Genomic DNA, 26,918 nt, shown 5'->3' with positions numbered 1-26,918 from the left:
GGCAGTCTGGCCACTCCGGCAGTTCAGGGCAGTCTGGCCACTCCGGCAGTTCAGGGCAGTCTGGCCACTCCGGCAGTTCAGGGCAGTCTGGCCACTCCGGCAGTTCAGGGCAGTCTGGCCACTCCGGCAGTTCAGGGCAGTCTGGCCACTCCGGCAGTTCAGGGCAGTCTGGCCACTCCGGCAGTTCAGGGCAGTCTGGCCACTCCGGCAGTTCAGCGCAGTCTGGCCACTCCGGCAGTTCAGCGCAGTCTGGCCACTCCGGCAGTTCAGCGCAGTCTGGCCACTCCGGCAGTTCAGCGCAGTCTGGCCACTCCGGCAGTTCAGCGCAGTCTGGCCACTCCGGCAGTTCAGCGCAGTCTGGCCACTCCGGCAGTTCAGCGCAGTCTGGCCACTCCGGCAGTTCAGCGCAGTCTGGCCACTCCGGCAGTTCAGCGCAGTCTGGCCACTCCGGCAGTTCAGCGCAGTCTGGCCACTCCGGCAGTTCAGCGCAGTCTGGCCACTCCGGCAGTTCAGCGCAGTCTGGCCACTCCGGCAGTTCAGCGCAGTCTGACCACTCCGGCAGTTCAGCGCAGTCTGACCTCTCTGGCGACTGTTGACTGGCGGGCAGCTCTGACGACTGTTGACTGGCGGGCAGCTCTAACGATGACTGTTGACTGGCGGGCAGCTCTGACGATGACTGTTGACTGGCGGGCAGCTCTGACGATGACTGTTGACTGGCGGGCAGCTCTGACGATGACTGTTGACTGGCGGGCAGCTCTGACGATGACTGTTGACTGGCGGGCAGCTCTGATGAAGACTGTTGACTGGCGGGCAGCTCTGATGAAGACTGTTGACTGGCGAGGCTGGGTTGACGCACTTGTAGCCTGGTGCGTGGTGCTGGTACTGGGCTTACCAGATTATGTACACGCACCTCCAGGCTAGTGCGGGGAGCGGGAACAGGACGAGTCGGACTGGGTTGACGCACTTCCGGGTCCGCACGAGAGACAGGAGCTGGAAACCCAGGGCTATGGAGGCGCACAGCCGGTCTAGATCTTACCTCCTGCACAACCCGCCTTGGCTGGATGGAACTAGTAGCCCTGTACGAGCGGGGTGCTCGTACAGGGCAGACTGGGCTGTGCAGGGGCCTGATGGTAGCCGTGCGTAGAGCGGGAGTTGGGTAGCCTGGTCCTCGGAGGCGTACCGGCGACCAGATGCGCTGCGCAGGCATCCTCCTACCAGGCTGGATGCCCGCTCTAGCACGGCACCTGCGAGGGGCTGGAATAACGCGCACCGGACTGTGCGTGCGTATGGGTGAGATAGTGCGCTCCTCAGCGAAACATAGCGCTCTCCACCCCATACGCTCCTCCATATAACCACGAGTAGCTGGCTTCCGGCTCTTCTTACGCCTAGCCAAACTACCCGTGTGCCCCCCCAAAAATTTTTCTTGGGGGTGCCTCTCGTGCTTCTCCTTCTGCGCGTACTTGGCCTCGTACCACCGCCTCTCTGCCTTGGCTGCCTCAATTTCCCACTGCGGGCGTCGATAATCCCCAGCCTGATGCCAGGGTCCGGCCCCGTCCAGAACTTCCTCCCAAGTCCACTTCTCCCGCCAGTCCAACTCGAACTCCGTCTGCTCCTTCCTCTGCTGCTTGGTCCTTTGGTGGTGGGTGATTCTGTCACGATTGTTGTCTTCGTCTTCTGACGATAATGCGAAATCGTCATCAGAAAATAACAAAAAACGAACACTCGCCAAATAAACAGTCTGGTAAGGCACAAGGCTATACACAGAATAATCACCCACACCTCACACATACAAACACACCCTAATATATGGAACTCTCAATCAAAGGCAGATAGACAACACCTGCCTTCAACTGAGAGTCCCAACCCCAATCAACCAAACATAGAAACACACAACCTAGACTAACCATAGAATACTAAACATAAACCAAAACCCGGAATTACTAAATCAAACACCCTTTACACAAAACACACCACCCCGAACCACATAAAACAAATACCCCCTGCCACGCCCTGACCAAACTACAAAACAATTAACCTTATATACTGGCCAGGACGTGACAGCTATGTTTTGCATTCAGCATCACTACGTCAAGGGAAATATAGTATTCTATCAAACAAAGATATCTGCATATATTTCAGAATGTTGTGTATCCCTGGAAAAAATCTGAATTGATGTAAACATAACAGTTTCAAAAACATAGCTGGTCCAAAAAAAGTGGTCTCTTGGCACAACTTACACCAGTTATGGGGTAAGTTGAGCATAGGCACAGGGTAAGTTGGTGATCGTGTCCTTTGACAGTGGGTGATGGTGCTGGTAAGTCAAAGTTTAGTTCATGGAATGGGGGTGTGGTATATTGTATATCTCAAATGCATGCCTACATTCAGATACACACTGAGTGTATAAAACATTAAAGACACCAGCTCCTTTCATGACATAGCCTGACCAGATGAATCCGGGTGAAAATTATGATCTCTTATTGATGTTAAATCAAATCACATTAAACTTTATTTGTCACATGCACCGAGTACAACAAGTCTAGACAAGTCCTTAACCAACAGTGCAGTTCAAGAAAGAGTTAAGAAAATATTTATCAAATAAACTAAAGTGAAAAATAATTAAAAAGTAACAGAGTAACATAACAATAATGAGGCTATATACAGGGTGTACCGGTACCGAGTCAGTGTGCGGGGCTACAGCTTAGTTGAGGTAATTTGTATATGTAGGTAGGGGTGAAGTGACTAATAAACAGCGAGTAGCAGCAGTGTACAAAACAAATGGGGAAGTGGGGTGTCAATGTAAAGTCAGGTGGTTTTGTTGTGCCCTCTTCACAACTGTCTTGTGTGGTTTGGGCCATGATAGTTCGTTGGTGATGTGGATACTAAGGAACTTGAAATTCTCGACCTGCTCCGCTACAGCCCCGTTGATATTAATGGGGGCCTGTTCAACACGCCTTTTCCTATAGTCCACGATCAGCTCCTTAGACTTGCTCACCTTGAGGGAGAGGTTGTTGTCCTGACACCACACTGCCAGTTCTCTGACGGTGAAAAATTACTGTCGTGATCAGGACTAACACTTTTGTGTCGTCAGCAAACTTAATGATGGTGTTGGAGTTGTGTGGTGGCCACGCAGTCGTGGGTGAACAGGGAGTACAGGAGGGGACTAAGTACACACCCCTGAGGGGCCCCAGAGTTGAGGATCAGCGTGGCAGACGTGTTGTTGCCAGCCCTTAGCAACTGGGGGCGGGCCGTCTGGAAGTCCAGGATCCAGTTGCAGAGGGAGGTGTTTAGTCCCAGGGTCCTTAGCTTAGGGATGAGCTTTGTTGGCACTATGGTGTGTAACGCTGAGCTGCAGTCAATTAACAGCATTCTCACATACAGTAGGTTTTCCTTTTGTCCAGGTGGGAAAGGGCAGTGTGGAGTGCGATTTGAGATTACATCATCTGTGGATCTGTTGTGACGGTATGCAAATTGGAGTGGGTCTAGGGTATCCGGGAGGATGCTGTTGATGTGAGCCATAACCAGCCTTTCAAAGCACTTCATGGCTACAGACGTGAGTGCTACGGGTCGGTAGTCATTTAGGCAGGTTACCTTAGTGTTCATGGGCACAGGAACTATGGTGGTCTGCTGGTATTGGTATTACAGACTCAGTCAGGGAGAGGTTGAAAATGTCAGTGAAGACACTTGCCAGTTGGTCCGCGCATGCTTTGAGTACAGTCCTGGTAATCCGTCTTGCCCCACGACTTTGTGAATGTTGACCTGTTAAAAGGTATTGCTCACATCGGCTACCGAGAGCGTTATCACACAGTCATCCAGAACAGCTGGTGCTCAGTGTTGCTTGCCTCGAAGCGAGCATAAAAGGCATTTAGCTCATCTGGTAGGCTCGCGTCTGGGTTTCCCTTTGTAGTCCGTAATAGTTTTCAAGCCCTGCCACAGCCGACGAGCATCAGAGCTGGTGTAGTAGGATTAAATCTTAATCCTGAATTGACACTTTGCTTGTTTGATGGTTTGTCTGAGGGCATAGCGGGATTTCTTACAAGTGTCCGGATTAGTGTCCCGCTCCTTGAAAGCGGCAGCTCTAGCCTTTAGCTCGATGCGGCTGTTGCCTGTATTCCATGGCTTCTGGTTGGGATGTGTACGTACAGTCACTGTGGGGATGACGTCGTCGATGCACTTATTGATGAAGCCGATGACTGAGGTGGTCCCGGAACATATTTCAGTCTGTGCTAGCAAAACAGTTCTGTAGTAGCATCCAGATCATCTGTCTACTTCCGTATTGAGCGAGTCACTAGTATTACCTGATTTAGTGTTTGCTTGTAAGCAGGAATAAGGAGGATATAATTATGGTCAGATTTTCCAAATGGAGGGTGGGGGGGAGCTTTGTATGCATCTCTGTGTGTGGAGTAAAGTTGGTCTAGAGCTTTTTTTTCTCCTCTGGTTGCACATGTGACATGCTGGTAAATATTTGGTTAAACTATTTTTAAGTTTGCCTGCAATAAAGTCCCCGGCCACTAGGAGCGCCACTTCTGGATGAGCATTTTCTTGTTTCCTTATGGCCTTATATAGAGTTGGTTGAGTGCGGTCTTAGTGCCAGCATCGGTCTGTGGTGGTAAATAGACAGCTACGAATAATATAGATGAGAACTATATTAGGTAGTGTGGTCTACAGCTTATCGTAAGGTTCTCTACCTCAGGTGAACAATACCTCGAGACTTCTTTAATATTAGACATCGCGCAACAGCTGTTATTGACAAATAGACACACCCCCCCACCCCTCGTCTTACCAGACGTTGTGTCTTCTCTGTTCTGCCGGTGAATGGAAAATCCCGCCAGCTCTGTTATCCATGTTGTCGTTCAGCCACGACTCAGTGAAACATAAGATATTCGTTTTTAATGTCCCATTGGTTGGATAATCGTAATTGTAGGTCATCAATTTTATCTTCCAATGATTGCATGTTAGTCAGTAGAACAGATGGCAGTGGGAGTTTACTCGCTCGCCTACGGATTCTCAGAAGGCAGCCCAACCTGCGCCCCCTTTTCCTCCGTCTTCTCTTCACACAAATTACGGGGATTTGGACCTGTTCCCGGGAAAGCAGTATATCCTTCTCGTCGGACTCGTTAAAGGAAAAAGCTTCTTACAGTTCGTGGTGAGTAATCGCTGTTCTGATGTCCAGAAGTTATTTTGGGGTCATAAGAGACGGTAGCAGCAACATTATGTACAAAATAAGTTACAATCAATGCAAAAAAACTAACAAAATAGCATAGTTGGTTAGGAGGATGTAAAACGTTCAGGAGACAGGTTAAAGAAGGATTTTTAAGCCTTGAGACAATTGAGACATGGATTGTATAGGTGTGCCGTTCAGAGGGTGAATGGGCAAGGCAAAATATTTAAGTGCCTTTGAACGTGGTATTGTAGTAGATGCCAGACACACGGTTTGTGTCAAGAACTGTAGAGTCCATGCACTTTGAGGCCACTAAGCCCATAAAACTGGTAGGCAAGATTGTTAATAATATTATACTTAGCAATTTCAGACTCCATGTCATCAGATAAGACCTTGTGTACCTCTGATATTCTATCATAGCCTCTCTTTCACACAGGTACACGTTCATTTTCTTTTTTGTCAGTGTCATTCAGTAAAAAAAATGCATCCCTTGCTGCTGCTCAAATGGACTTCTTCCCTGCTCTCACTTCCTTGGCTGCTCTCTCAAGAACCTCAAGGGGCGCTAAACCCCTGCTTGTTTTACGTTTGTATTCACAGCGCATGATGATGTATGCTCTGTGTCAATAAAAATGTATGACACATTGCCAAAAAATACTATAAAAAAATAAATACTATTATGCAACAAAATGTAATCATCATTTGAATGGGGTCTGGTGGCTATTGGCTCAATGCTATAGAACAGATAGCTCCACCCATACGGATCACGAGAGAGAGAGCCACGGAGAGAGAGAGCCACAGAGAGAGCGACGGAGAGAGCGGGCCACGGAGAGCCAGTGAGAGAGAGAGCCAGCGAGAGCCACCGAGGGAGAGGGAGCCACCGAGGGAGAGGGAGCCAGTGAGAGAGAGAGCCAGCGAGAGCCACCGAGGGAGAGGGAGCCACCGAGGGAGAGGGAGCCAGTGAGAGAGAGAGCCAGCGAGAGCCACCGAGGGAGAGGGAGCCACCGAGGGAGAGGGAGCCAGTGAGAGAGAGAGCAAGAGCCAGGGAGAGAGAGCAGAATTAGGCCGATACACACTAATTATCAAAATCCAGAAAAGAGACGTTAAATTCTACAACCACCTAAAAGGAACCGATTCCCAAACCTTCCATAACAAAGCCATCACCTACAGAGAAGAGTACCCTACACAAGATGGTCCTGGGGCTCTGTTCACAAACACAAACAGACCCCACAGAGCCCCAGGACAGCAACACAATTAGACCCAACCAAATCATAAGAAAACAAAAAGAGAATTACTTGACACATTGGAAAGGATTAACAAAAAAACGGAGAAAACTAGAATGCTATTTGGCTCTAGTACACAGTGGCAGAATACCTGACCACTGTGACTGACCCAAATGTAAGGAAAGCTTTGACTATGTACAGACTCAGTGAGCATAGCCTTGCTATTGAGAAAAATGAGGTGGAAACTGATCTGCACTTCCTAACCTCCTGCCAAATTTATGACCATATTAGAGAGACATATTTCCCACAGATTACACAGATCCACAAAGAATTAGAAAACAAACCCAATTTTGATAAACTCCCATATCTACTGGGTGAAATATCAGTGTTCCATCACAGCAGCAATATTTGTGACCTGTTGGCACAAGAAAAGGTCAACCAGTGAAGAACAAACACCATTGTAAATAGAACCCATGTTTATGTTTATTTATTTTCCCTTTTGTACTTTAACTATTTGCACATCGTTACAACACTGTATATTGACATAATATGATATTTGAAATGTATTTTGTGAGTGTAATGTTTACTGTTCATTTTTATTGTTTATTTCACTTTTGTTTATTATCTACTTCACTTGCTTTGGCAATGTTAACATATGTTTCCCATGCCAATAAAGCCCTTAAATTGAATTGAGAGCGAGTGAGTGAGAGCGACACACACACACACACACACACACACACACACACACACACACACACACACACACACACACACACAGAAAGACATAACTGACAGGCCCCATGAGGAAACACAGGCCCCATGCTAATGCTTTGATGGACAAGACATTTAAATATAACAGATATCTTAGATTATTGGTGCAAAATGGTACTGTATATTCCAACTGAAGCCTTGATGGAAGTGTATCGAAACAGTCATTCCTGTTATGGCCGGACAGGTTGCTACATGGTTGCTATCAAGCATTATTGAGGCCTGGCAATACGTATTCATTTGGACTTTATTTAGGCCTGCAGTATGTTTTGTATATAATTTGTTCATATTGTAATAATTAAAAACCACTCAGTGAAAGTTGCTCTTTAATTTTCAAAGCAGTTTATTAATGACACATTGTGGATGCCTCTGCAATGTTGATGCAATATTCTGAGAAATGTGCATGTTTATTGACGTCTTTGTTTCTGTTAATATATCACCACTGACTGTAATGATGAGTGGTTGAGGCTGTTACATTTCATATGTTAGCGATTGTCTTGGATTGTCTTGGATTGCTACAAACTAATCTTGTTTGGCTCCTCTGAGTCCATTCATCTAAGTAAAGTGTTTATGTTGTATCCCTGCTGATGGTTTACATTTTTTTCACCTAGCAGGCACTCTTCTCTGAAGCAACTTTCAAAACAGAAAAAGCTGCATTACTGTCTAGCTTGAACTCCACTTAGACACTCTTTCTTTTCTCTCTTCTGTCTCCTTCTCTCCTCTAGGCCAGAGATGATATACTGAACGGATCCCACCCTGTTTCGTTTGATAAAGCCTGTGAGTTTGCTGGAATTCAGGCTCAGATCCAGTTTGGACCCCATGTCGAACACAAACACAAGCCTGGATTCTTAGAGTAAGTCCTCTTATCAGATATCATTAACAACAACACTATACTGTACTTTCCAACACTACTATTCTTTTAGACACTCTGTCTCAATCCTCCCATCCTAGTTTAGATGAAATCCTTCTCTTTGGGATACCCATTTGAGTGCATACAATAATGTTAACACTTGAAATATGTAGGTGCTGAGGTAAGAATGACCAAGTTTGAAAGCATGTTTTGGAAAGAGAAATGCCTCATGAGTGTAAACTTGTAAAATGTGATTGATCTCCATAGCCTGAAGGAGTTTCTACCCAAAGAGTACATCAAGCAGAGAGGGTCGGAGAAGAAAATATTTGTGGTATGTTCAGTATTGCTCAGTATGTTGTATGCGTATGGATTTATATGTTATCAAAGGGAAATAAAAAAAGCTGAATTAAAATCACTAATATTCAGAACATTTGAAAATGTTAAGTCTCTGAAAAGTTCATATTGCTGCACCTATTTCCTTCTGACCCGCAGGATCACAAATCCTGTGGAGAAATGACAGAGATTGAGTCTAAAGTGAAGTATGCGAAACTAGCAAGGTCCCTTCCGACATATGGGGTCTCCTTCTTCCTGGTGAAGGTAAGTTATAAGACGAGAGGATTGTGTTCTCCAACAGAAAGTAAACTGAAGGATTTACAATGTAAATACAGCTGACTGCAAGTTAAAGATTAGCCTTGAGAGCTGTGTGTATGCGAGCGAAAGAGAGAGAGAGAGATCGAAAGAGAGTGGGTGAGAGAGAGAGAGGTGAGGAGAGGGAGTTGGGGGTTTTAAGAGCATGATAAATAATTCATTTTAGCAGCACTCTCTCACACAGCAACCACAGCCAAAAACATAGATATACTGTAGGTAATGCACAATTTGGAAGTTTATTGCAACCTTTCATTTGTTATGTGTCACTCTTAAACCAGCTCAGTGCTTCCAGAACAAGCTTTTCATAACTGTAAGGCTCCTAAATATGATATGGAAGGAATTTAGCCTGTCTGTGATGGTGGGACTACAGCCAATAAAACCTCTCTGACAGTTCACCTGTGCTGTGAGTCCCAGACCAGAAGATGTTTCAAAACCTCACCCACCTGCTATGTCTGAAATAAAAGGTTACAGATTTAAGATACTATCTCTAGCATGTCAAACCAATTCAGATTCCAAAATCTGACTTCCTGAGTTGAATACACTGTGAACAACTTCTTGAGTAAGCAAAGACAATGAACAATTGGAATGGTTCTCTAAACATAGCTACCATGATAATCAACATAATGTTATCTGCCCTTGGATGAAAAACAATGAGTCTGTACAAGTTGCTCTAAAGCTGTTGCCTTGTTCCTGTCAAGGAGCTATACTTTTAGAACCTGACAATGAAAATATTTGCCTGGAGACGTGAAAAGGTATTTTTCAACTCCCCTGTCCCCTAACCGTTAATTGTGCGTAGTGTTCAGCATTGCTGGAGTGGAGCCAACAGTCGGCTTATGCTCTGAAGTGAGGCATAATGGATTGTGTTTGGGCAGAGAGGAGGAGGGCACTAGAGCCAGGCAGAGTCAATGTGCTGCTGCTGGTGGAAGCTCCATCCTGACGAACTGACAGCCAGGCTGAGGCACCCCTAGCAACAGAGGCCTGAGGAAGGAGGGACTGGGAATGGCCTGTTCAGCAAAACAGCAGGGAGCCCCGGTTAAACAAGCCTGAACTCTGCAAGGTCACTCCCCATCAACCCTCCTCCACTGGGGCTCCTGACTCAGGACAGACAAACAGAACAGAGCATGTGTGCTATCTATGGCACGCAGTGCTGCTCTGCTGCGGTTTTAATTTCTCTGAATAAAGAGATGCCCCCAGTGAATCATCTGTGTAGGTGTTTGACACCTATGAAAATATTGTCTTATGTCTTGTCTGTTAGGAAAAGATGAAAAGCAAGAATAAACTGGTCCCTCGGTTACTGGGGATAACCAAAGAGTCGGTGATGCGGGTAGAAGAGAAGACTAAAGACGTGGTTCAGGAGTGGCCCCTGACCACGGTGAAGAGATGGGCTGCTTCTCCCAAGAGCTTCACCCTGGTATGACCTGCCCTCCGTCTACTCCAATCCCACATTCACAGGAACACATTCCACTCTCTTGACCTCTCTTCTGTTCCTCCCATCTCCATATAGCAACATAAATAACTGCTAAATAGTATGTGTTGTTGTTACTACTTCTAATCCACAGTGTTATTGTGTTTTCTTGTCAATAAGCACTTCTTGTATATATTAGACTGTGTATATATATACAAGTGATTTTACTGGAAGAATGTGAAGCACTTGGATGTTTTATTCATTTGAGTGCTTTTTCAATTTAGTATTTTGTTTGTTGTCAACATTGCTGTTTTTTGTTTCGTCTCGCTTTATTAAGCCAGACTTCACTCAACTGAATAACCCATTTAAAGATTAATAAGAAGTGCAACATACTCAAAGGTACATTTGCCAACATTGATTTGAATGATATATTACTTTGCTGTCTCACATAGGCAGCCTTTGAAGTGTGTGATATTGATATTTAAAATGTGTATTTCTCATATTTAATCAGCTCTTTGAGGACTGCAAAATCGTAGCGAAAGGTAGTCAACGTTTGTCTGTTCATTAGGAGAAGGAATGGTAAAGGTATTGCCGACATACCTTTAGTCCATTCAAAGCTTCTTTCTCAGTACTCCCACATCTTTCTGTGCTTGTGTGGATGGAAATACACTTTGTGAACTTAGAGCACAGCATGGCAAAGAGCTGTGGCATGTGAAAGTAGAAGGCCCTGGTTCAACCTTGACCTCTGAGAAAGCTGCTGTACTCCCCATACGACATACACACACTTCTCCATTTCCTAGCGGTATTACCAGGTGGACCTGTGCTGTAACTTCAGTATCTCTCCTGACTATCTGCTTGTACCCTGCAGGACTTTGGGGAGTACCAGGAGAGTTACTACTCTGTTCAGACCACAGAGGGGGAACAGATCTCTCAGCTAATTGCAGGATACATCGACATCATCCTCAAAAAGGTAAGTCATGACCAAACCAGAAATGACACTTCCCAAGTACTTTATTTTCTTTATTATGACACCTTTTGATATCCCTTCCACAGAAGCAGAGTAAGGATCGTTTTGGCTTGGAGGGAGATGAGGAGTCCACCATGCTGGAGGAATCAGTCTCTCCAAAGAAGTAAGAAAGGTTCATAATGCACATGCTAAATGGTCTTAATAGGGTGCATTCCTATTTACTTTGAGAATGCTGACCAGCCATATTCAGAGACTACAGGCTAGTTCCTCATGTGAATGTAAACCTTAGTTTAATTGTGGCATATAATCACATTTCTGCCTGCCCTGCATTACACCCCTGAGAAAAAGAACACAAAAGGAGTTAAACTGAATTTACCTATAACGTACTGTATAGTATATGTGAGATTAATGTGTTCTCTGAAACACTATCCTAGAATTCCCTCTGTCCCTCTCCTTCAGGAATGTATTAACTCTCCTGGTACTCCCGAGTGGCGCAACTGCATCGTAGTGCGAGAGGTGTCACTACAGACCCTGGTTCGATCCCGGGCTGTATCACAACTGGCCGTGATTGGGAGTCCCTTAGGGCGGCGCACAATTGGCCCAGTGTCATCTGGGTTAGGGTTTGGCCAGGGTAGGCCGTCATTGTAAAATAGGAATTTGTTCTTAACTGACTTGCCTAGTTAAATAAGAAATGTTAGCTTTTCATTATTCCTAACCTCCATAAGAAAAAGACCCCAGGGCAAGACGGTTATATTATTCTGCCCCAAAAAAAGAAATCATCAGGAAGACATTCATTAAGATATTGTGTTCTTGGAAGTATTTGTCATTTATTTTTTTTGATCCCAGTTGCCTAGTTTTCCTCCTGGCCTGCAGCCAGACTCCTAAAGACTCCATAATACAGATGGACTCTTGTCCTGTTATGCCGAATCCAGACACCGGTTGTTATTGGAAACCTGCTTGTCTCATAGCGGATCCTGCTGTGATAGACACTGGGTATCATATCACTCCCTGCTGTTTAGGTGCCAATGGACTCATGTTTTTGTTCTCAGCACAGAACATAATTGCTGCCTCTCAAAATAAGCAGTAATTAACCAATAGTGAGTGTGGCATCTGTTTACAAGGGCAGGAAAACAGCACTTTTCATGTCTTTCAGTGCCTATCGTCTCTAACTCACTATAATGGTTTTGGTACTACTGTCCCATTGTTAGGGAGAAAATACTGAGCATCGACTTCGACCTTGTCAGAGGTTGTCCTGTAAAGGTCCGAATCTCTCTCTCTCTCTCTTTCTCTCTTTTTCTCTTTCTCTTTCCATCTTTCTTTCTTTCTCTCTCTCTCTCTCTCTCTCTCTTTCCATCTCTCTCTCTCTCTCTCTCTCTCTCTCTCTCTCTCTCTCTCTCTCTCTCTCTCTCTCTCTCTCTCTCTCTCTCTCTCTCTTTCCATCTCTCTCTCTCTCTCTCTCTCTTTCCATCTCTCTCTCTCTCTCTCTCTTTCCATCTCTTTCCATCTCTCTCTCTCTTTCCATCTCTCTCTCTCTTTCCATCTCTCTCTCCCTCCTTCCCTCATCCAGGTCCACCATCCTACAGCAGCAGTTCAACAGGGTGGGTCGTGTGGAGCATGGTTCGGTAGCACTGCCAGGTATCATCCGCTCTGGGTCCATCGGCGGCCCTGACAACACTTTCAACATGGGCACCATGCCCTCTGCCCAGCAGCAGATCACCACAGGGCAGATGCACAGAGGACACATGCCCCCACTGGTGAGCATGCCCCTGGCAACCATGCCAATGACACACAGTAGGAGCAGTGATGTGCAGAGAACCTTGCTTACACCATCACTATCTACGATGTTTGTGTATAAAAATCTGTACGTTCTGTGTGTACAAGTCGGAAGTTTCCATGTGCTTAGATTGGAGTCATTAAAATTGTTTTTCAACCACTCCACAAATTTGTTGTTAACAAACTATAGTTTTGGCAAGTAGGTTAGGACATCTACTTTGTGCATGACACATGTAGTTTTTCCAACAATTGTTTACAGACAGATTATTTCACTTATAATTCTCTGTATCACAATTCCAGAGGGTCAGAGGTTCACATACACTAAGTTGGCTGTGCTTTTAAACAGCTTGGAAAATTCCAGAAAATTATGTCATGGCTTTAGAAGCTTCTGAAATCATTTGAGTCAATTGGAGGTGTACCTGTGGATGTATTTCAAGGCCTACCTTCAAACTCAGTACCTCTTTGCTTGACATCATGGTAAAATCAAAAGAAATCAGCCAAGACCTCAGAAAATAAATTGTAGACCTTCACAAGTCTGGTTCATCCTTGGGAGCAATTTCCAAATGCCTGAAGGTACCACGTTCATCTGTGCAAACAGTAGTACGCAAGTATAAACACGATGGGACCACGCAGCCGTCATACTGCTCAGGAAGGAGACGCGTTCTGTCTCCTAGAGATGAACGTACTTTGGTGCGAAAAGTGCAAATCAATCCTAGAACAACACCTCAGCAAGGAAGAAGCCTCTGCTCCAAAACCACCATAAAAAAGCCAGGCTACGGTTTGCAACTGCACATGGGGACAAAGATCATACTTTTTGTAGAAATGTCCTCTGGTCTGATGAAACGAAAATATAACTGTTTGGCCATAATGACCATTGTTATGTTTAGAGGAAAAAGGGAGATGCTTGCAAGCCGAAGAACACCATCCCAACTGTGAAGCATGGGGGTGGCAGCATCATGTTGTTGGGGTGCTTTGCTGCAGGAGGGACTGGTGCACTTCACAAAATAGATGGTAACATGAGGGAGGAAAATTATGTGGATATATTGAAGCAACATCTCAAGACATCAGTCAGGAAGTTAAATCTTGGTCGCAAATCGGTCTTCCAAATGGACAATGACCCCAAGCATACTTCCAAAGTTGTGGCAAAATGGCTTAAGGACAACAAAGTCAAGGTTTTGGAGTGGCCATCACAAAGCCCTGACCTCAATCCTATATAAAATGTGTGAGCAGAACTGAAAAAGTGTGTGCATGTAAGGAGGCCTACAAACCTGACACTGTTACATCAGCTCTGTCAGGAGGAATGGGCCAGAATTCACCCAACTTATTGTGGGAAGCTTGTGAAAGGCTACCCGAAACGTTTGACACAAGTTAAACAATTTAAAGTGAATGCTACCAAATACTAATTGAGTGTGTGAGAACTTCTGACCCACTTGGAATGTGATGAAAGAAATCAAAGCTGAAATAAATCATTCTCTCCACTATTATTCTGACATTTCACATTCTTAAAATAAAGTGGTGATCCTAACTGACCTAAAACAGGGAATTTTTACCAGGATTAAATGTCAGGAATTGTGAAAAACTGAGTTGAAATGTATTTGGCTAAGGTGTATGTAAACTTCCAACTTCAACTGTATGTATTGTCAGAGCTTGGCCCAGCAGGCCCTGATGGGGACCATTAACACCAGTATGCAGGCGGTGCAGCAGGCCCAGGCTGATCTGGGGGAGGTAGATAACCTGCCTCCACTGGGCCAGGACATGGTGAGTTCCCACCTCCATTTACAAGACTAATCCCTTTATACACAACAGCCACTAAATCTCACCATTCAAGACTCAGAACGTTTTGGTCCATGCATCCTGGTCAGTGAAGATTAATTTGTTATTTGAGTGTGTTTTTGGAAAATATATTAAATTATTAATCCCATTGAATGTATATTTTTTTTTTAGATGCAATTTTGGCGTTTTCCCTCTGTTGATTTGCTAAGTGTAGAGAAGCTCAGAGTTTTTTTTTTTTTAAGTCCATTTGAACTCCCATGTGTAATTAGGTGGTGGAAATTGACTGTAAATATGGAAGATGTACTTTAAAGCTCGAGACTGGTGCTTCAAAAGCTGTAGGAATTGTGAAGAAGCCCAGTCCTTTAATCACTGATAGTAAAGTTTATCTGGGTTGAAAATCTCCCACTGTGATGAAAGCCAACACCCATCCTTCTCCCTCTCCTGAAAGGCGTCCAGAGTTTGGGTTCAGAACAAAGTGGATGAGTCCAAACATGAAATCCACTCTCAAGTAGATGCCATAACCGCTGGAACGGCATCTGTGGTCAATCTTACAGCAGGTGAGTGCATGAGGTTACCTACTGACATGTTGAGTTTTCTGTTATTTTTGCACTGGAATCCTTTTCTTACAAAGGCCTCTAGTCCTAGCTTGAGAGAAAAAAAGAATAGGCGCTCATCTTCAAGGGCAAAACCCATAGGGATAGAATCAATACACACATTTTCCTAGCCAATGTGGAGCGCCCAGAGAGGAGGGGCTCTGAGTTCCCTTTACATAATGGAGCATTTACCATTTGCCATAATACATTTTTCCATTGATGGAATAAATAGTTAGCGTGTTGTCTTGAATCTGAACTGGCTGGCAGCCTCTCCCTGCCTCCTGGCTGGAGCTGTGCCATTCTGCTCCACACTGCTCCCTGCCAGCTGTTCGATACGTTTTCATCTGTTGGATGGCACTGAGGCTCCCTGTTATCATCCAGTAGAACCTTTTACCTCTCCACAAATAACTATCACGTCTCTCTTTCTCTGTACTTATCTCCGCTGTACCATATCCAATGTGTTTTCATTATGATCGTGACACGGATGTGTGTATTATAACACCACCCAGGTTGCTGATTGTAGTTTGGGCTGAGAGAGAAGAGACTGTGTCAGAGGTAGAGCAGAAGGCACTGGAAAGGGTTAATAAGGACTTTCTCTCTTCCCTAGGTGACCCCACAGACACAGACTACACAGCGGTGGGCTGTGCTATCACCACCATCTCCTCCAACCTGACAGAGATGTCTAGGGGGGTGAAGCTGCTGGCAGCGCTGGTGGAGGACCAGGTGGGCAGCGGGCAGAACCTGATGGGAGCTGCCAGGACCCTGACAGGGGCCGTCTCTGACCTGCTCAGGTCTGTTGAGCCAGCGGCTGGAGAGGTACAGACACAACACAGCACTGTTCTACCCATCACATCTGTTCTATTCTCCTTATACACATGTATTGATGTGTACTGCCTTTTTAACAAATCCACTAGTCTGTTTCTATAGTATGTTTTTTAAAACAGTTGAAGGACACAATAATTATGTGTCCTGTAGATATAATCATTGGGAGCTGTTTTGATTTGTGATGTGAACTGTGTCTGAGAGCAGCCAAGTGCTGTGATTGGTCTGTGGTGCCGCGGTGGGGTCAGTGTTGTGAATGTGGTGATGTCATCCTCTCCCATGCAGCCCAGACAGACGGTGCTGACTGCAGCAGGAAGTATAGGCCAGGCCAGCGGGGACCTGCTGCGTCACATGGGGGAGGGCGAGACTGACGAGAGGTTCCAGGTTGGACTGCACTTTACTCACTGTTTCTATAGTTCCGCCTCCAAACAGGAAAACACGCATGTTCCCAGTTCCTGTTTAAAGCTGCACACACACTTATGTAACGGTATCAGGCTTTGTTTTCTTTAGCTATTGTAATTGAGTGGACAGCAAATCCCTCACTAGAGAATGCCTGTATTTCTACTGTTTCTGCATACTGACTATACAGCTGTATAGCTACCAGAGTTGAGACCACATAATGGAAATGTCCTTATTCAGTCCGTCCAGTCACGTTTTCTTAGCTCTGCTGTGGCTCAGTGAGTGAAGGTGATGAATGTGTTTCAGGACATTCTGATGAGCCTGGCCAAAGCAGTGGCCAATGCAGCTGCCATGATGGTTCTCAAGGCCAAGAACGTGGCCCAAGTGGCAGAGGACACGGTGCTGCAGAACCGAGTGATTGCAGCAGCTACTCGGTGTGCCCTGTCCACTTCACAGTTGGTGGCCTGCACCAAGGTACTGCTCCAACTGACGCCCACACCCCTGTTCCCTGTCTCCTGTAGCCATGGAGGACAGCTCAGGACAAGGACTGGTGATAGGAGAAGAGCTGGCTTACTGAACTGAAATGGCTGTTTGTTCTATCTCTTGATTTCCGGCACAGACTATACCCTATTCTAAATTAGTTATGTCAAGAATAGCATTATCAGTCTTGTACACACCTAAATGTGTCCCGAGGCCAGTGGTCAACAACCGCTTGATCGCGATCGACCTCCAAAGCATTCCTAATTGCTCACCAAACATTTCTTTAAGAAACCCAACGATAAAGCCTGGCATTCCTATTTCGTCTCGCGCTGTTGGTGGTAGGTGCACCATATTCAGCTACCGGGTAGGCGAAGTGTTCCCATTTTGATCCATTTCATGTCTGAAGATAATTAATTCTGCCTTCCTTGTGGGCCCGGAGAGCAAATCAGTGCACCTATTGGTCTACCACTAGCCAATCTGATACACCAGATTACAGTCTGCAGCTTCCTCAAGCTCACAGCAAAGTTGAAACAGTGACATTTTTTAACTTTTTCAACCATGGCTAGAGAGAAAAGCTGCTGTTTCTATGGGTTAGTTAATGTTTAAGATGTGCTACAACCAGCGCTGCAATGAATGAGTAGGAAAGTGTATCGATAGGCTTACGTTGTTATTATTAGCAGCTTGGGTCTTTTTTTATATTGAGTAATATCAGTCTCAGCGGAGGGAGGGAGAGCAGAGTGACGTTGAGAGGCGGACCCTCTGCTGCTCTCTCCCTCTGCTGAGAGTCACCATCAGATGCATTGCAGGAACAAGCCCAGTTAAATAAATCAAAAAGCAAATGATTTAAATGTATGCTCACTCAGCTGTGCCTCACAAGTAATACAACAACTGATCTATTATTGGTGTGATCATATAAGTTTTGAAATATAATTTATAAATGGTCTAAGAAGAACAGCAATGCAATGGCATGGCAATTCAACCATTGCCAATATGTAGTGATAATGTATTGAGCATATAGCCTACTGCACAAACCTCATTGCTACAGAACTGTTTTTAATAGGTTAATGTTGCATAGGCTTTTTATTTTTTTAATTATCTGAGTGATATATCTTGGCTTGCATTTTGACTCCGAAAGTGATCTTGACTCAAAGGTTGTTGACCACTGCCCTAGGCCTAGCATCTCAGAATGTGTTGTATTTTGAGAGTGGCCACTAGAGGTTGACTGTGGACTTTGTTCGTCCAGGTGGTGAGCCCCACCATCAGTTCCCCGGTGTGCCAGGAGCAGCTGGTTGAGGCAGGGAAGCTGGTGGACCGCTCGGTGGAGAGCTGTGTCAAGGCCTGTCTGGCAGCCACAGACGAAGGTGAGCTGCTGAAGCAGGTGGGTGCCGCGGCCAACACGGTGAGCCAGGCACTCAGTGACCTGCTGCAGCACGTACGCCACTATGCCAGCTGTGGTGAGCCCATCGGACGCTACGACCAGGCCACAGACACCATCATGACCGTCACTGAGAGCATCTTCACCTCCATGGGAGACGCAGGTGAGCTCTGGGAGAGGATGGGGAGGGGCGGGTAGGGGTGATAAGGGGAGAGACTGTTGTAGTGCGGAGGGAAGGGAAGTGGTTGATAACTATTTTGGTGGTGGTGGTGAGAGAACCTTTCACTCTTTTGATTAATCTTGTAAGCATTTTCACATTCCTAGCCAGTTCTTGCATCCAGCAGTTTGAGTTTAAAAACTTTAGGTAGCTATTATCCAAGGACTTAGTAAGTAAGAATTATCACTCAAGTAGGTACCAGTATCTAGCCTGTGTTTCTTGTCTTTTTTTCTCAAGACTTTCACTGGGGTTGTTTCCATGTATTTTGACTGAATGGGACCAAAGATGTTGTCAGGTTATGGTTTATATTAACTGACCTTCAAAACCCTGCTGTTGAAACATTTTCAAAGCCTGAAGTATTTGTTATGGTTCAGCCATGAGTCTGAAGAATTCTTAACCCCAGCCAATCCTCAAGGGGTTGTAGAAAACATGTCATTGAAAACCACTACAGAGCTTCAAATCTGGTCTCAATCACTGTTCAATGGGGCTTTGAAACTTAAAAGAAAACATATGACCTGAACATTTTTGGAGGGCTAAAGGGATACATCGAGATTTTGGCAATGAGGCCTTTTATCTACTTCACCAGTCAGATGAACCTGTGGATATCATTTGTATGTTTCTGTGTCCAGTATGACAGAAGTTGGAGGTAGCTTCGTAAGCCAGTGCTACCTAGCGTTAGCGCAATGACTGGAAGTCTATGGTATCTGCTGGGGAAGTAGATAAAGGGCCTCGTTGACAAAGTCCCGAAGTATCCCTTTAACACTCTGACTTTCATAAATTATTGTTAAAAAAAATTGCTGTAATTCAGCCAAGTATCCTTAAAAGATCCCATTTCACTGACCATTTTGTCTGTAAATACTGTGGGATGTAAAGTAGCCTAGATGTGTTTTATAGTCTTCTCTCTAGTTATTTCTAGCTGTAGGCGAGTGTTTTTTTTATAGGCTGGCTGGGGAAATATGGTAGCTTCTAAACAGCACTATAGCAGCTTTCTCCTCCTTTTCTGTGCATTTTTGTGAAGGAGTAAAGAAAGATATTTTTTAATATCCAGAATGGAGAATGCCAAAGAGAAAGTGCTGTGATACTGTGAGTACGATACCAGAAGGTGAAAAGGAAGCCGTGTAGTGTATTGTGTGAGGCCCAATGAGGGATCAGCATTCAGAGAATAATCTAGGCCATGTTTCTGTGGTGATAGCACAGTGGGGAGGTATTGATGTCTCTCTCTTTTCTCTCTGATCGCTCTCTTTCTCTGTGACTGTGTGTAGGGGAGATGGTGCGTCAGGCCAGGGTGCTGGCTCAGGCCACGTCGGACCTTGTCAATGCCATGAGGTCAGACGCTGAGGCTGAGGTTGACGTGGACAACTCTAAGAAGCTGCTAGCAGCAGCTAAACTCCTGGCTGATGCCACAGCCAGGATGGTAGAAGCTGCTAAGGTACTAAGACGGACGACCACTACACTGTACTTATTATAATCCTAGGAAGGAATAGTGTATGCCATTTAGTTTACGATATGTCATGTTAGTGTGATATCATTTGATGGAAAGGAGATATTCCTGCTGTAGTCTGGGCCATTGCGTCTCTTTAGAGCTGAAATAATGAAAGTGCAGGACCAATGGTTCTTAATAAGCCCATGGCGCTGTAGACAAGTATAAATGAGCAGGATATTATCTATGTGAAAACGCCAGGCAAGTGAAACGTGTGACACATTCATCACGAATCCACTGCCGTTACAAAGAAGAAATGGGAATCTTGCACTGACGGTTTCCTTGGAAACTGTCAGAAAACAGACAGAGCCTAATGCCTCTGCATTTAATATACAGTCACAGTGTTGGGGAAATGTTTAGAGTGCCACTGAGACTATGAGAGAGGTTTTGATATTCCCTTTGCCGCTGCAGAACTACGATTGTATTTAGTGGTGTTTTTGCTTGCAAGCAACTAAACGCCACTAAATACAATCGTAGTTCTGCAGTGGCAAAGGGAATATCAAACCCTCTCTCATTTCTGCCTGCGTGCTTGTGTGTATGTCTGTGTGTGCATGTCTGTGAACAGGGGGCTGCAGCGTACCCAGAAAACGAGGACCAGCAGCAGAGGCTGAGAGAGGCTGCGGAGGGGTTACGCGTTGCCACGAACGCTGCAGCTCAAAACGCCATCAAAAAGAAGCTGGTCAACAGGCTGGAGGTGGGTGGAGGGACAATGACAGCACATTGTAACCGTTGTGCTACCACTGAGACCCTGTCCTGCTGTAGTTTTGTAGCAATCAGCATTCGTCCTTCTTCACAAACCCCAGAAGTCCATCCAACACCATGACACACCATTAAAGAGGAGACTGTGTCAGATAGACCTACCTAGATCTATGTGAAGATGGATGGATCTCCAACCCCAAGCCTTGGGAAGTGCATAGAAAAAGGCTGAAATAATTTTGAATTAATTTGCACAAATGAGGCATATTTAGCATATTCTCTACATTATTTATTATCCTGCAGCAGAAGATGTGAAGTCCATTAGTTGTGTGAATGAGTTAATTGTAGTGTAAAGGTTTAGCCCTTAGTATTTATCAGTCCCTAATGACAAGACCCTCATTTGGAGCTTCCACTGCTCACTAACCCAAGGCTGGAATCAGTTTGTTATCATAGATGCACATCTCTCTCTCTGTCTCTGTAGCCTGTGATAGTAATGAGTTACACCCCAAACAGGATACAGAGATAATAAAAACCATTTAGAATGTAATGGGTTTAGATTAACTGAGAGCACACCTCCACCTGCCCATTCATATGGCTGAAATCTCTCCTACTGATCACCTAAATCTTTATATCTGTTTAGGATTCAACACATGGCCATTTGTGTTGTATTCTTCCCAGCATGCTGTGCTCTTGGGAGCATAATAAATGTAATCTGTATGTTTCACCAGCAAGAAAGGAATTCTCTCTCTGTCTCTCTCTCTGTCTCTCTCTCTGTCTCTCTCTCTGTCTCTCTCTCTCTGTCTCTCTCTCTCTGTCTCTCTCTCTGTCTCTCTCTCTGTCTCTCTCTCTGTCTCTCTCTCTGTCTCTCTCTGTGTCTCTCTCTGTGTCTCTCTCTGTGTCTCTCTCTGTGTCTCTCTCTGTGTCTCTCTCTGTCTCTCTGTCTCTTTCTCTGTGTCTTTCTCTGTGTCTCTCTCTGTGTCTCTCTCTGTGTCTCTCTCTGTGTCTCTCTCTGTGTCTCTCTCTGTGTCTCTCTCTGTGTCTCTCTCTGTGTCTCTCTCTCTGTCTCTCTCTCTGTCTCTCTCTCTGTGTCTCTACCACTCATCTCCATCCACTCCTCTAGCGTTTTACGTTGTGCTGTCTGTTTGTTTTCCCAAGGACAAAGATAGCATTGTTGTTCAGGTTCTTGTTTCATCCTCCATCCTTCCGCCCACAAAACTTGGAATGTCTTTCCTCTTGCCACTTTCCATTTTGTTTACACTTCAAAGGAAGTCACCTCTGTGTGGATTAATGGAAGTAGAAAACATGTATTGTACAGTGCTTATGTATTTTATGAATTGTCAACATTGCATGTTGAGACAATGTGGTACTCGTCCCAAAATACAGTAGTATGAAAGGTTCAATGACTTGGATTTCACAAAAAGTCTTCCTTTTTTGTCAGGTGGCGATGTCCACTGGGAAATTCTGAAATAACTCTTTAGCTTAGTTTGTGACTGCCCCTATTTAGTTTGAGAAGCTCAATCTGATACGGTATACAAGTAGTACACTACCCTCATCTATTTATCTGATGTAAGCCATTTACCCACAATAAACCTCTGTCAATATATCTCTCTGTTTCTGGAACAGATTGCTGCTAAGCAGGCTGCGGCTGCTGCTACTCAGACCATCGCAGCTGCCCAGAACGCTGCTGCATCCAATAAGAACACTGCCTCTCATCAACAACTAGTACACAGCTGCAAGGTACAGTAATATTGACCCACAGCAAACAAGATCACTCTTGGATCACTCTGATGAAATACCTACAGATGTAGGATCTTAATTTGACTTATATTGTCATAGCAAAATAATCCTGAAGCAACAGGATTTGAAAGTTTAGTCCATAATGTTGCTTGATCGGTGGTTAGGCTATTAGCTATTAGGCTACATGAAAAGTGCAATATGGTTAATATAATTGTGTGTTAGTATGGGTTTTCAGTTAATTTATGTAAATGACGAAGCTCATCTGCATTTCAATCTCAGCAACTAAAGAGTGATCAAATTAAGATCCTACATCTGTACAGTATTGAACCAATACTATCACTAGCCGGTTGCTATATTGGCAGCATTTATATTGCCGATTTTCATTACATTGGTTTAATCAAATGATATGTGTACTTGTAGGCAGTGGCAGACCACATCCCTCAGCTGGTCCAGGGGATGAGGAGTAACCAGGCCCAGCCAGAGGAGCTCAGTTCCCAGCTAGCGCTCATCATGGCCAGCCAGAGCTTCCTACAGCCTGGCAGTAAGATGGTGACGTCTGCAAAGTCAACCGTCCCCACAGTGACAGACCAGGCTGCAGCGATGCAACTTGGCCAATGTGCCAAGAACCTGGCCACCTGCCTAGCTGAGTTGCGGACAGCCACCCAAAAGGTAAGTCCTTTAACCCCCTATCCACAGCTACTGAAGGTCATGTTTTCATACAGCTCAGACATCCTCTGGACTGTGTGAGAAAGGTTTGTGTCTGTGTGCTTCTGCAGGCCCATGAAGCCTGTGGCCCACTGGAGATAGACTATGCCCTCAATGCTGTCCAAACTCTGAGGAGTGAGCTTCAAGATGCCAGGATGGCTGCACACGATGGGCAGCTCAAACCACTTCCTGGGGAATCGGTCAGTACATTAGCATAACCAAATCCATTATAGAGCATTTGGAATACAGTGATTTGCGCCAATCATGCAAAGCAAATCTGCAGATGTGTGAGAAGGCGTGACATTGTGCTCATGTGTCGTCCCTACAGCTAGAGAAGTGTGCCCAGGACCTGGGTAGTACCTCCAAGGCTGTTGGCTCCTCCATGGCTCAGCTGCTGACCTGTGCTGCCCAGGGCAATGAGCACTACACAGGTAGGAGTTCAAACAGAGAGAGAGTGCACTGCAAATGATTGAGCAGTACAAGAGAAATGTTTACCTAAACTCAAGGCAGACTTCATTGAGTGTCTGGGATTTTGGTTAGATAGTGCAAACTGTTCCTAATATCATCTAATACTATGAGACGATCAGCTAAAGGGTCCCAGTAAAGCTCTACCAAGTGGGGTGAAAGAGGATAAAGTAGGCAGCAGAAACCCTGACAGGCATTCACTTTCCCTCCAACTAGTAGATGCACAAGTGTAATTCATTTCTTGATTTAGTGATGTTATCACTATTGCCTATGAGGGAGGAATAAACCCGACTGGGTTCTGCTGCAAAGCCGGGCATTTTCTTTAGCCTCCATTCTAGCTCCATTTAGTCTCTCAGGAGAATTGATAAAGACACATTTTTGAATAGTGTATTCTAACAATGGCTCCTCCTGCCCTCCCAGGCTGGGCTGCTTCACGCTGGGGCTCAGGGTGCTTCTCTCTCTCTCTCTCTCTCGCTCTCTCTCGCTCTCTCTCGCTCTCTCGCTCTCTCATTCATCTTATTTTCACTAGATTTAACATTCCATCAGCAATGGGCTCCACTCGGCTGGATAATGCAATTTGATGCGATTTGCTGCATTTCCTCATCTCTGCTTTGTGTGTAATAAGTAAAGCCCCAATCCCACATGGTGCCTCGTTCTCCTATCTAACTCATTTGTTTTAACAACAGGGGTGCTTTAAGTTGGGCTCACCGTGCTGTTCCTACTGTTCAGTTACACATTACCAACAACTCTTTCTATTCATTCTGAGCACTAAAGCTGCACCCCTGAATGTGTGTGTGTACATATTTTTGTGTAAGGACATATTTAGTGAAGGGATAATGAGATTGAAATGAGGTAGGATTCAGCTTGGAGTTTGGCTAGTGAATAAATCATGATGTAGCTAGCCAGAGGCAGAGTAGGTTGTTTAGCTCCATCTTAAAGAACAATAATGAGGCACAGTGGGACGTTGGCACCAGGTTTTCCATCATTATTTCCTGGACTAGCTTTGTTATTCCAACTCCAACACTTCCACTTCCTTCCATGTCTGTCTGTCTGTTGTGTGTAGGCGTAGCTGCCAGGGAGACGGCCCAGGCCTTAAGGACATTGGCCCAGGCAGCCAGAGGTGTGGCGGCCAGCACCAAGGAACCCCAATCTGCGGCGGCCATGTTGGATTCTGCCCAGTACGTCATGGAGGGATCTGCCATGCTCATCCATGAGGCCCACCAGGCCCTGGTCTCCCCAGGCGATGCAGAGAGTCAGCAGAGGCTAGCACAGGTGAGGAACTTGCTGACTGACTGTATTGACATCTTACTCCTAGACAATTGGGTTCGTGTTCCAAGCACAGTGTTTTCTGTCAGGCTCTTTCCTCTCCTCTGCTCTCTGGCTGATAACCGATTTGTAAACACTGCTACTCTCCATAACAATTATCTGCTTTAAGTGTTGCCATTTTCTTTCCTCTGTCTCCTGCTTAGCGATCCTCTCACAGGAACGCTAGCTGCCGGAAAACTGCTTATTTGCAGCAGTGCCCTTTGGGAGATAAACATATTGGTTGGCATATGTCTGTGACAGTAGCATAAATTAGTGACATGGATTGTCGTTCTCCGCTTGTAGGCTGATTTGCATTTGAAATGTTTTTCCTTTTCATAGCTGTGCCCAAGTACTGTGGAAAATTGTTAGAATCCGTAATATCAGCATACTGACAGGCTTATCTGTGCTGTGTTTCAGGTGGCCAGGGCAGTGTCCCACTCTCTGAATAACTGTGTCAACTGCCTGCCTGGCCAGAAGGATGTGGACATGGCCCTGAGAAGCATCGGAGAGGCCAGCAAGAAACTGCTGGTGGACACTGTGAGTCCTGCTGCCAGATGCGCGAGGCTGCAGTTTGGAGTGTTGATGTGTTATACACAACCTAAATATAAGGGGTTATAGAAGAGCATGGCAATGCTGTCCTTAACACACAGATGTCTCACATCTATTCAGGGCAAATTCTAACAAACATAAGACCAAATACAATATGGATTATGATCTGCAGCCATTTTTATTTATTTCTCGGTAACAATTAAGTGCCTGTTTTCAAGTATTGTTTTTAATTAAAATGGTCAAAAAGAAACAAAAATAGCTTCTTAGCGAAGAGAAATTTCTCAAGCAAAAATGTTGCTAGGACTGTCTAGGAGTGGTCTGAGTGGGAAGGGGGAAACTGAAAACTAGCTGTTATTGGCAGAGAGGTTTGGAACGGTCTTTCTTATTGGTCTTTTAACTAATCAGGCAGGCCAAAACACCATCGCAGCAAAACAGGCTTAAATGTCAAGCGGTCTTTTCAAATGCTCTTAAAACTAAAAGGGCATTATCATATTTTTCACAATTTCACAGTGTTATTCAAATCAAACTTTATTTGTCACATGCGCCGAATACAACAAGTGTAGACCTTACCGTGAAATGCTTCCTTACAAGCCCTTAACCAACAGTGCAGTTCAAGAAAGAGTTAAGAAATGATTTACCAAATAAACTAAAGTAAATAATAATAAAAAGTAACACAATAACATAACATTAACGAGGCTATATACAGGGGGTATGGGTACCGAGTCAGTGTGCGGGGGTACAGGTTAGTTGAGGTAATTTGTACATGTAGGTAGGGGTGAAGTGACTATGCATAGATAATAAACCGCGAGTAGCAGCAGTGTACAAAACAAATGGAGTGTGGGGGTCAATGTAATAGTCCAGTGGCCATTTGATTAATTGTTCAGCAGTCTTATGGCTTGGCGGTAGAAGCTGTTAAGGAGGCTTTTGGTCCTAGACTTGGCGCTCCGGTACCGCTTGCCATGCGGTAGCAGAGAAAACAGTCTATGACTTGGTCGACTGGAGTCTCTGACAATGGGCTTTCCTCTTTCCTTTCCTTCCAACCTCATATTGTGGAAATTTATATTCACAACTGAATGCATTCAACCAAAATGTGTCTTCCACATTTAACCCAACCCCTCAAACACAGGACAATCACGTTTATTTATTTGTAAAACTGAAAAAAATATTTTGTGATATCCAATTGGTAGTGACAGTCTTGTCACATCGCTGCAACTCCCGTACAGACTCGGGAGAGGCAAAGGTCAAGAGCCATGCATCCTGTTCACTTAACCCGGAAGCCAGTCACACCAATGTGTCAGAGGACACACCGTACAACTGGCGACTGAAGTCAGCGTGCATGCACCCGGCCCGCCACAAGGAGTCGCTAGAGCGCGATGGGACAAGGACATCCCGGCCGGCCAAACCCTCCCCTAACCCGGACGATGCTAGGCCAATTGTGCGCCGCCTCATGGGTCTCCCCAGCCTGGGATCGAACCCGGGTCTGTAGGGACACCTCAAGCACTGCGATGTAGTGCCTTATCTGCTGCGCCACTC

The 26,918-nt window shown here is 45.2% G+C and overlaps 1 protein-coding gene across 2 annotated transcripts in view; it reads left to right on the top strand.

Moving 5' to 3' along the window:
- The window catches only part of LOC106573504 (talin-2), a 141,361-nt gene that overhangs the window by 77,836 nt on the left and 36,607 nt on the right, over positions 1–26,918 (top strand). For both annotated transcript variants that reach the window (XM_082962666.1, XM_045697137.2), the window contains 21 exons: positions 7,872–7,999; positions 8,264–8,327; positions 8,489–8,593; positions 9,900–10,055; positions 10,918–11,019; positions 11,103–11,179; positions 12,584–12,770; positions 14,434–14,547; positions 15,011–15,119; positions 15,763–15,971; positions 16,263–16,361; positions 16,683–16,850; positions 18,100–18,394; positions 19,711–19,877; positions 20,494–20,622; positions 22,248–22,361; positions 22,782–23,030; positions 23,138–23,266; positions 23,395–23,497; positions 24,595–24,803; positions 25,254–25,373. In XM_082962666.1, coding sequence (XP_082818792.1) covers positions 7,872–7,999; positions 8,264–8,327; positions 8,489–8,593; positions 9,900–10,055; positions 10,918–11,019; positions 11,103–11,179; positions 12,584–12,770; positions 14,434–14,547; positions 15,011–15,119; positions 15,763–15,971; positions 16,263–16,361; positions 16,683–16,850; positions 18,100–18,394; positions 19,711–19,877; positions 20,494–20,622; positions 22,248–22,361; positions 22,782–23,030; positions 23,138–23,266; positions 23,395–23,497; positions 24,595–24,803; positions 25,254–25,373 — 3,033 coding nt within the window. The remainder of the gene's footprint in view (positions 1–7,871; positions 8,000–8,263; positions 8,328–8,488; positions 8,594–9,899; positions 10,056–10,917; positions 11,020–11,102; positions 11,180–12,583; positions 12,771–14,433; positions 14,548–15,010; positions 15,120–15,762; positions 15,972–16,262; positions 16,362–16,682; positions 16,851–18,099; positions 18,395–19,710; positions 19,878–20,493; positions 20,623–22,247; positions 22,362–22,781; positions 23,031–23,137; positions 23,267–23,394; positions 23,498–24,594; positions 24,804–25,253; positions 25,374–26,918) is intronic.

The sequence above is a fragment of the Salmo salar genome, chromosome 16 (assembly GCF_965601325.2).
Source record: "Salmo salar chromosome 16, fSalSal1, whole genome shotgun sequence".
NCBI classification, from domain to species: Eukaryota; Metazoa; Chordata; class Actinopteri; order Salmoniformes; family Salmonidae; genus Salmo; species Salmo salar.
This window is presented reverse-complemented; position numbering and strand designations above follow the sequence as displayed.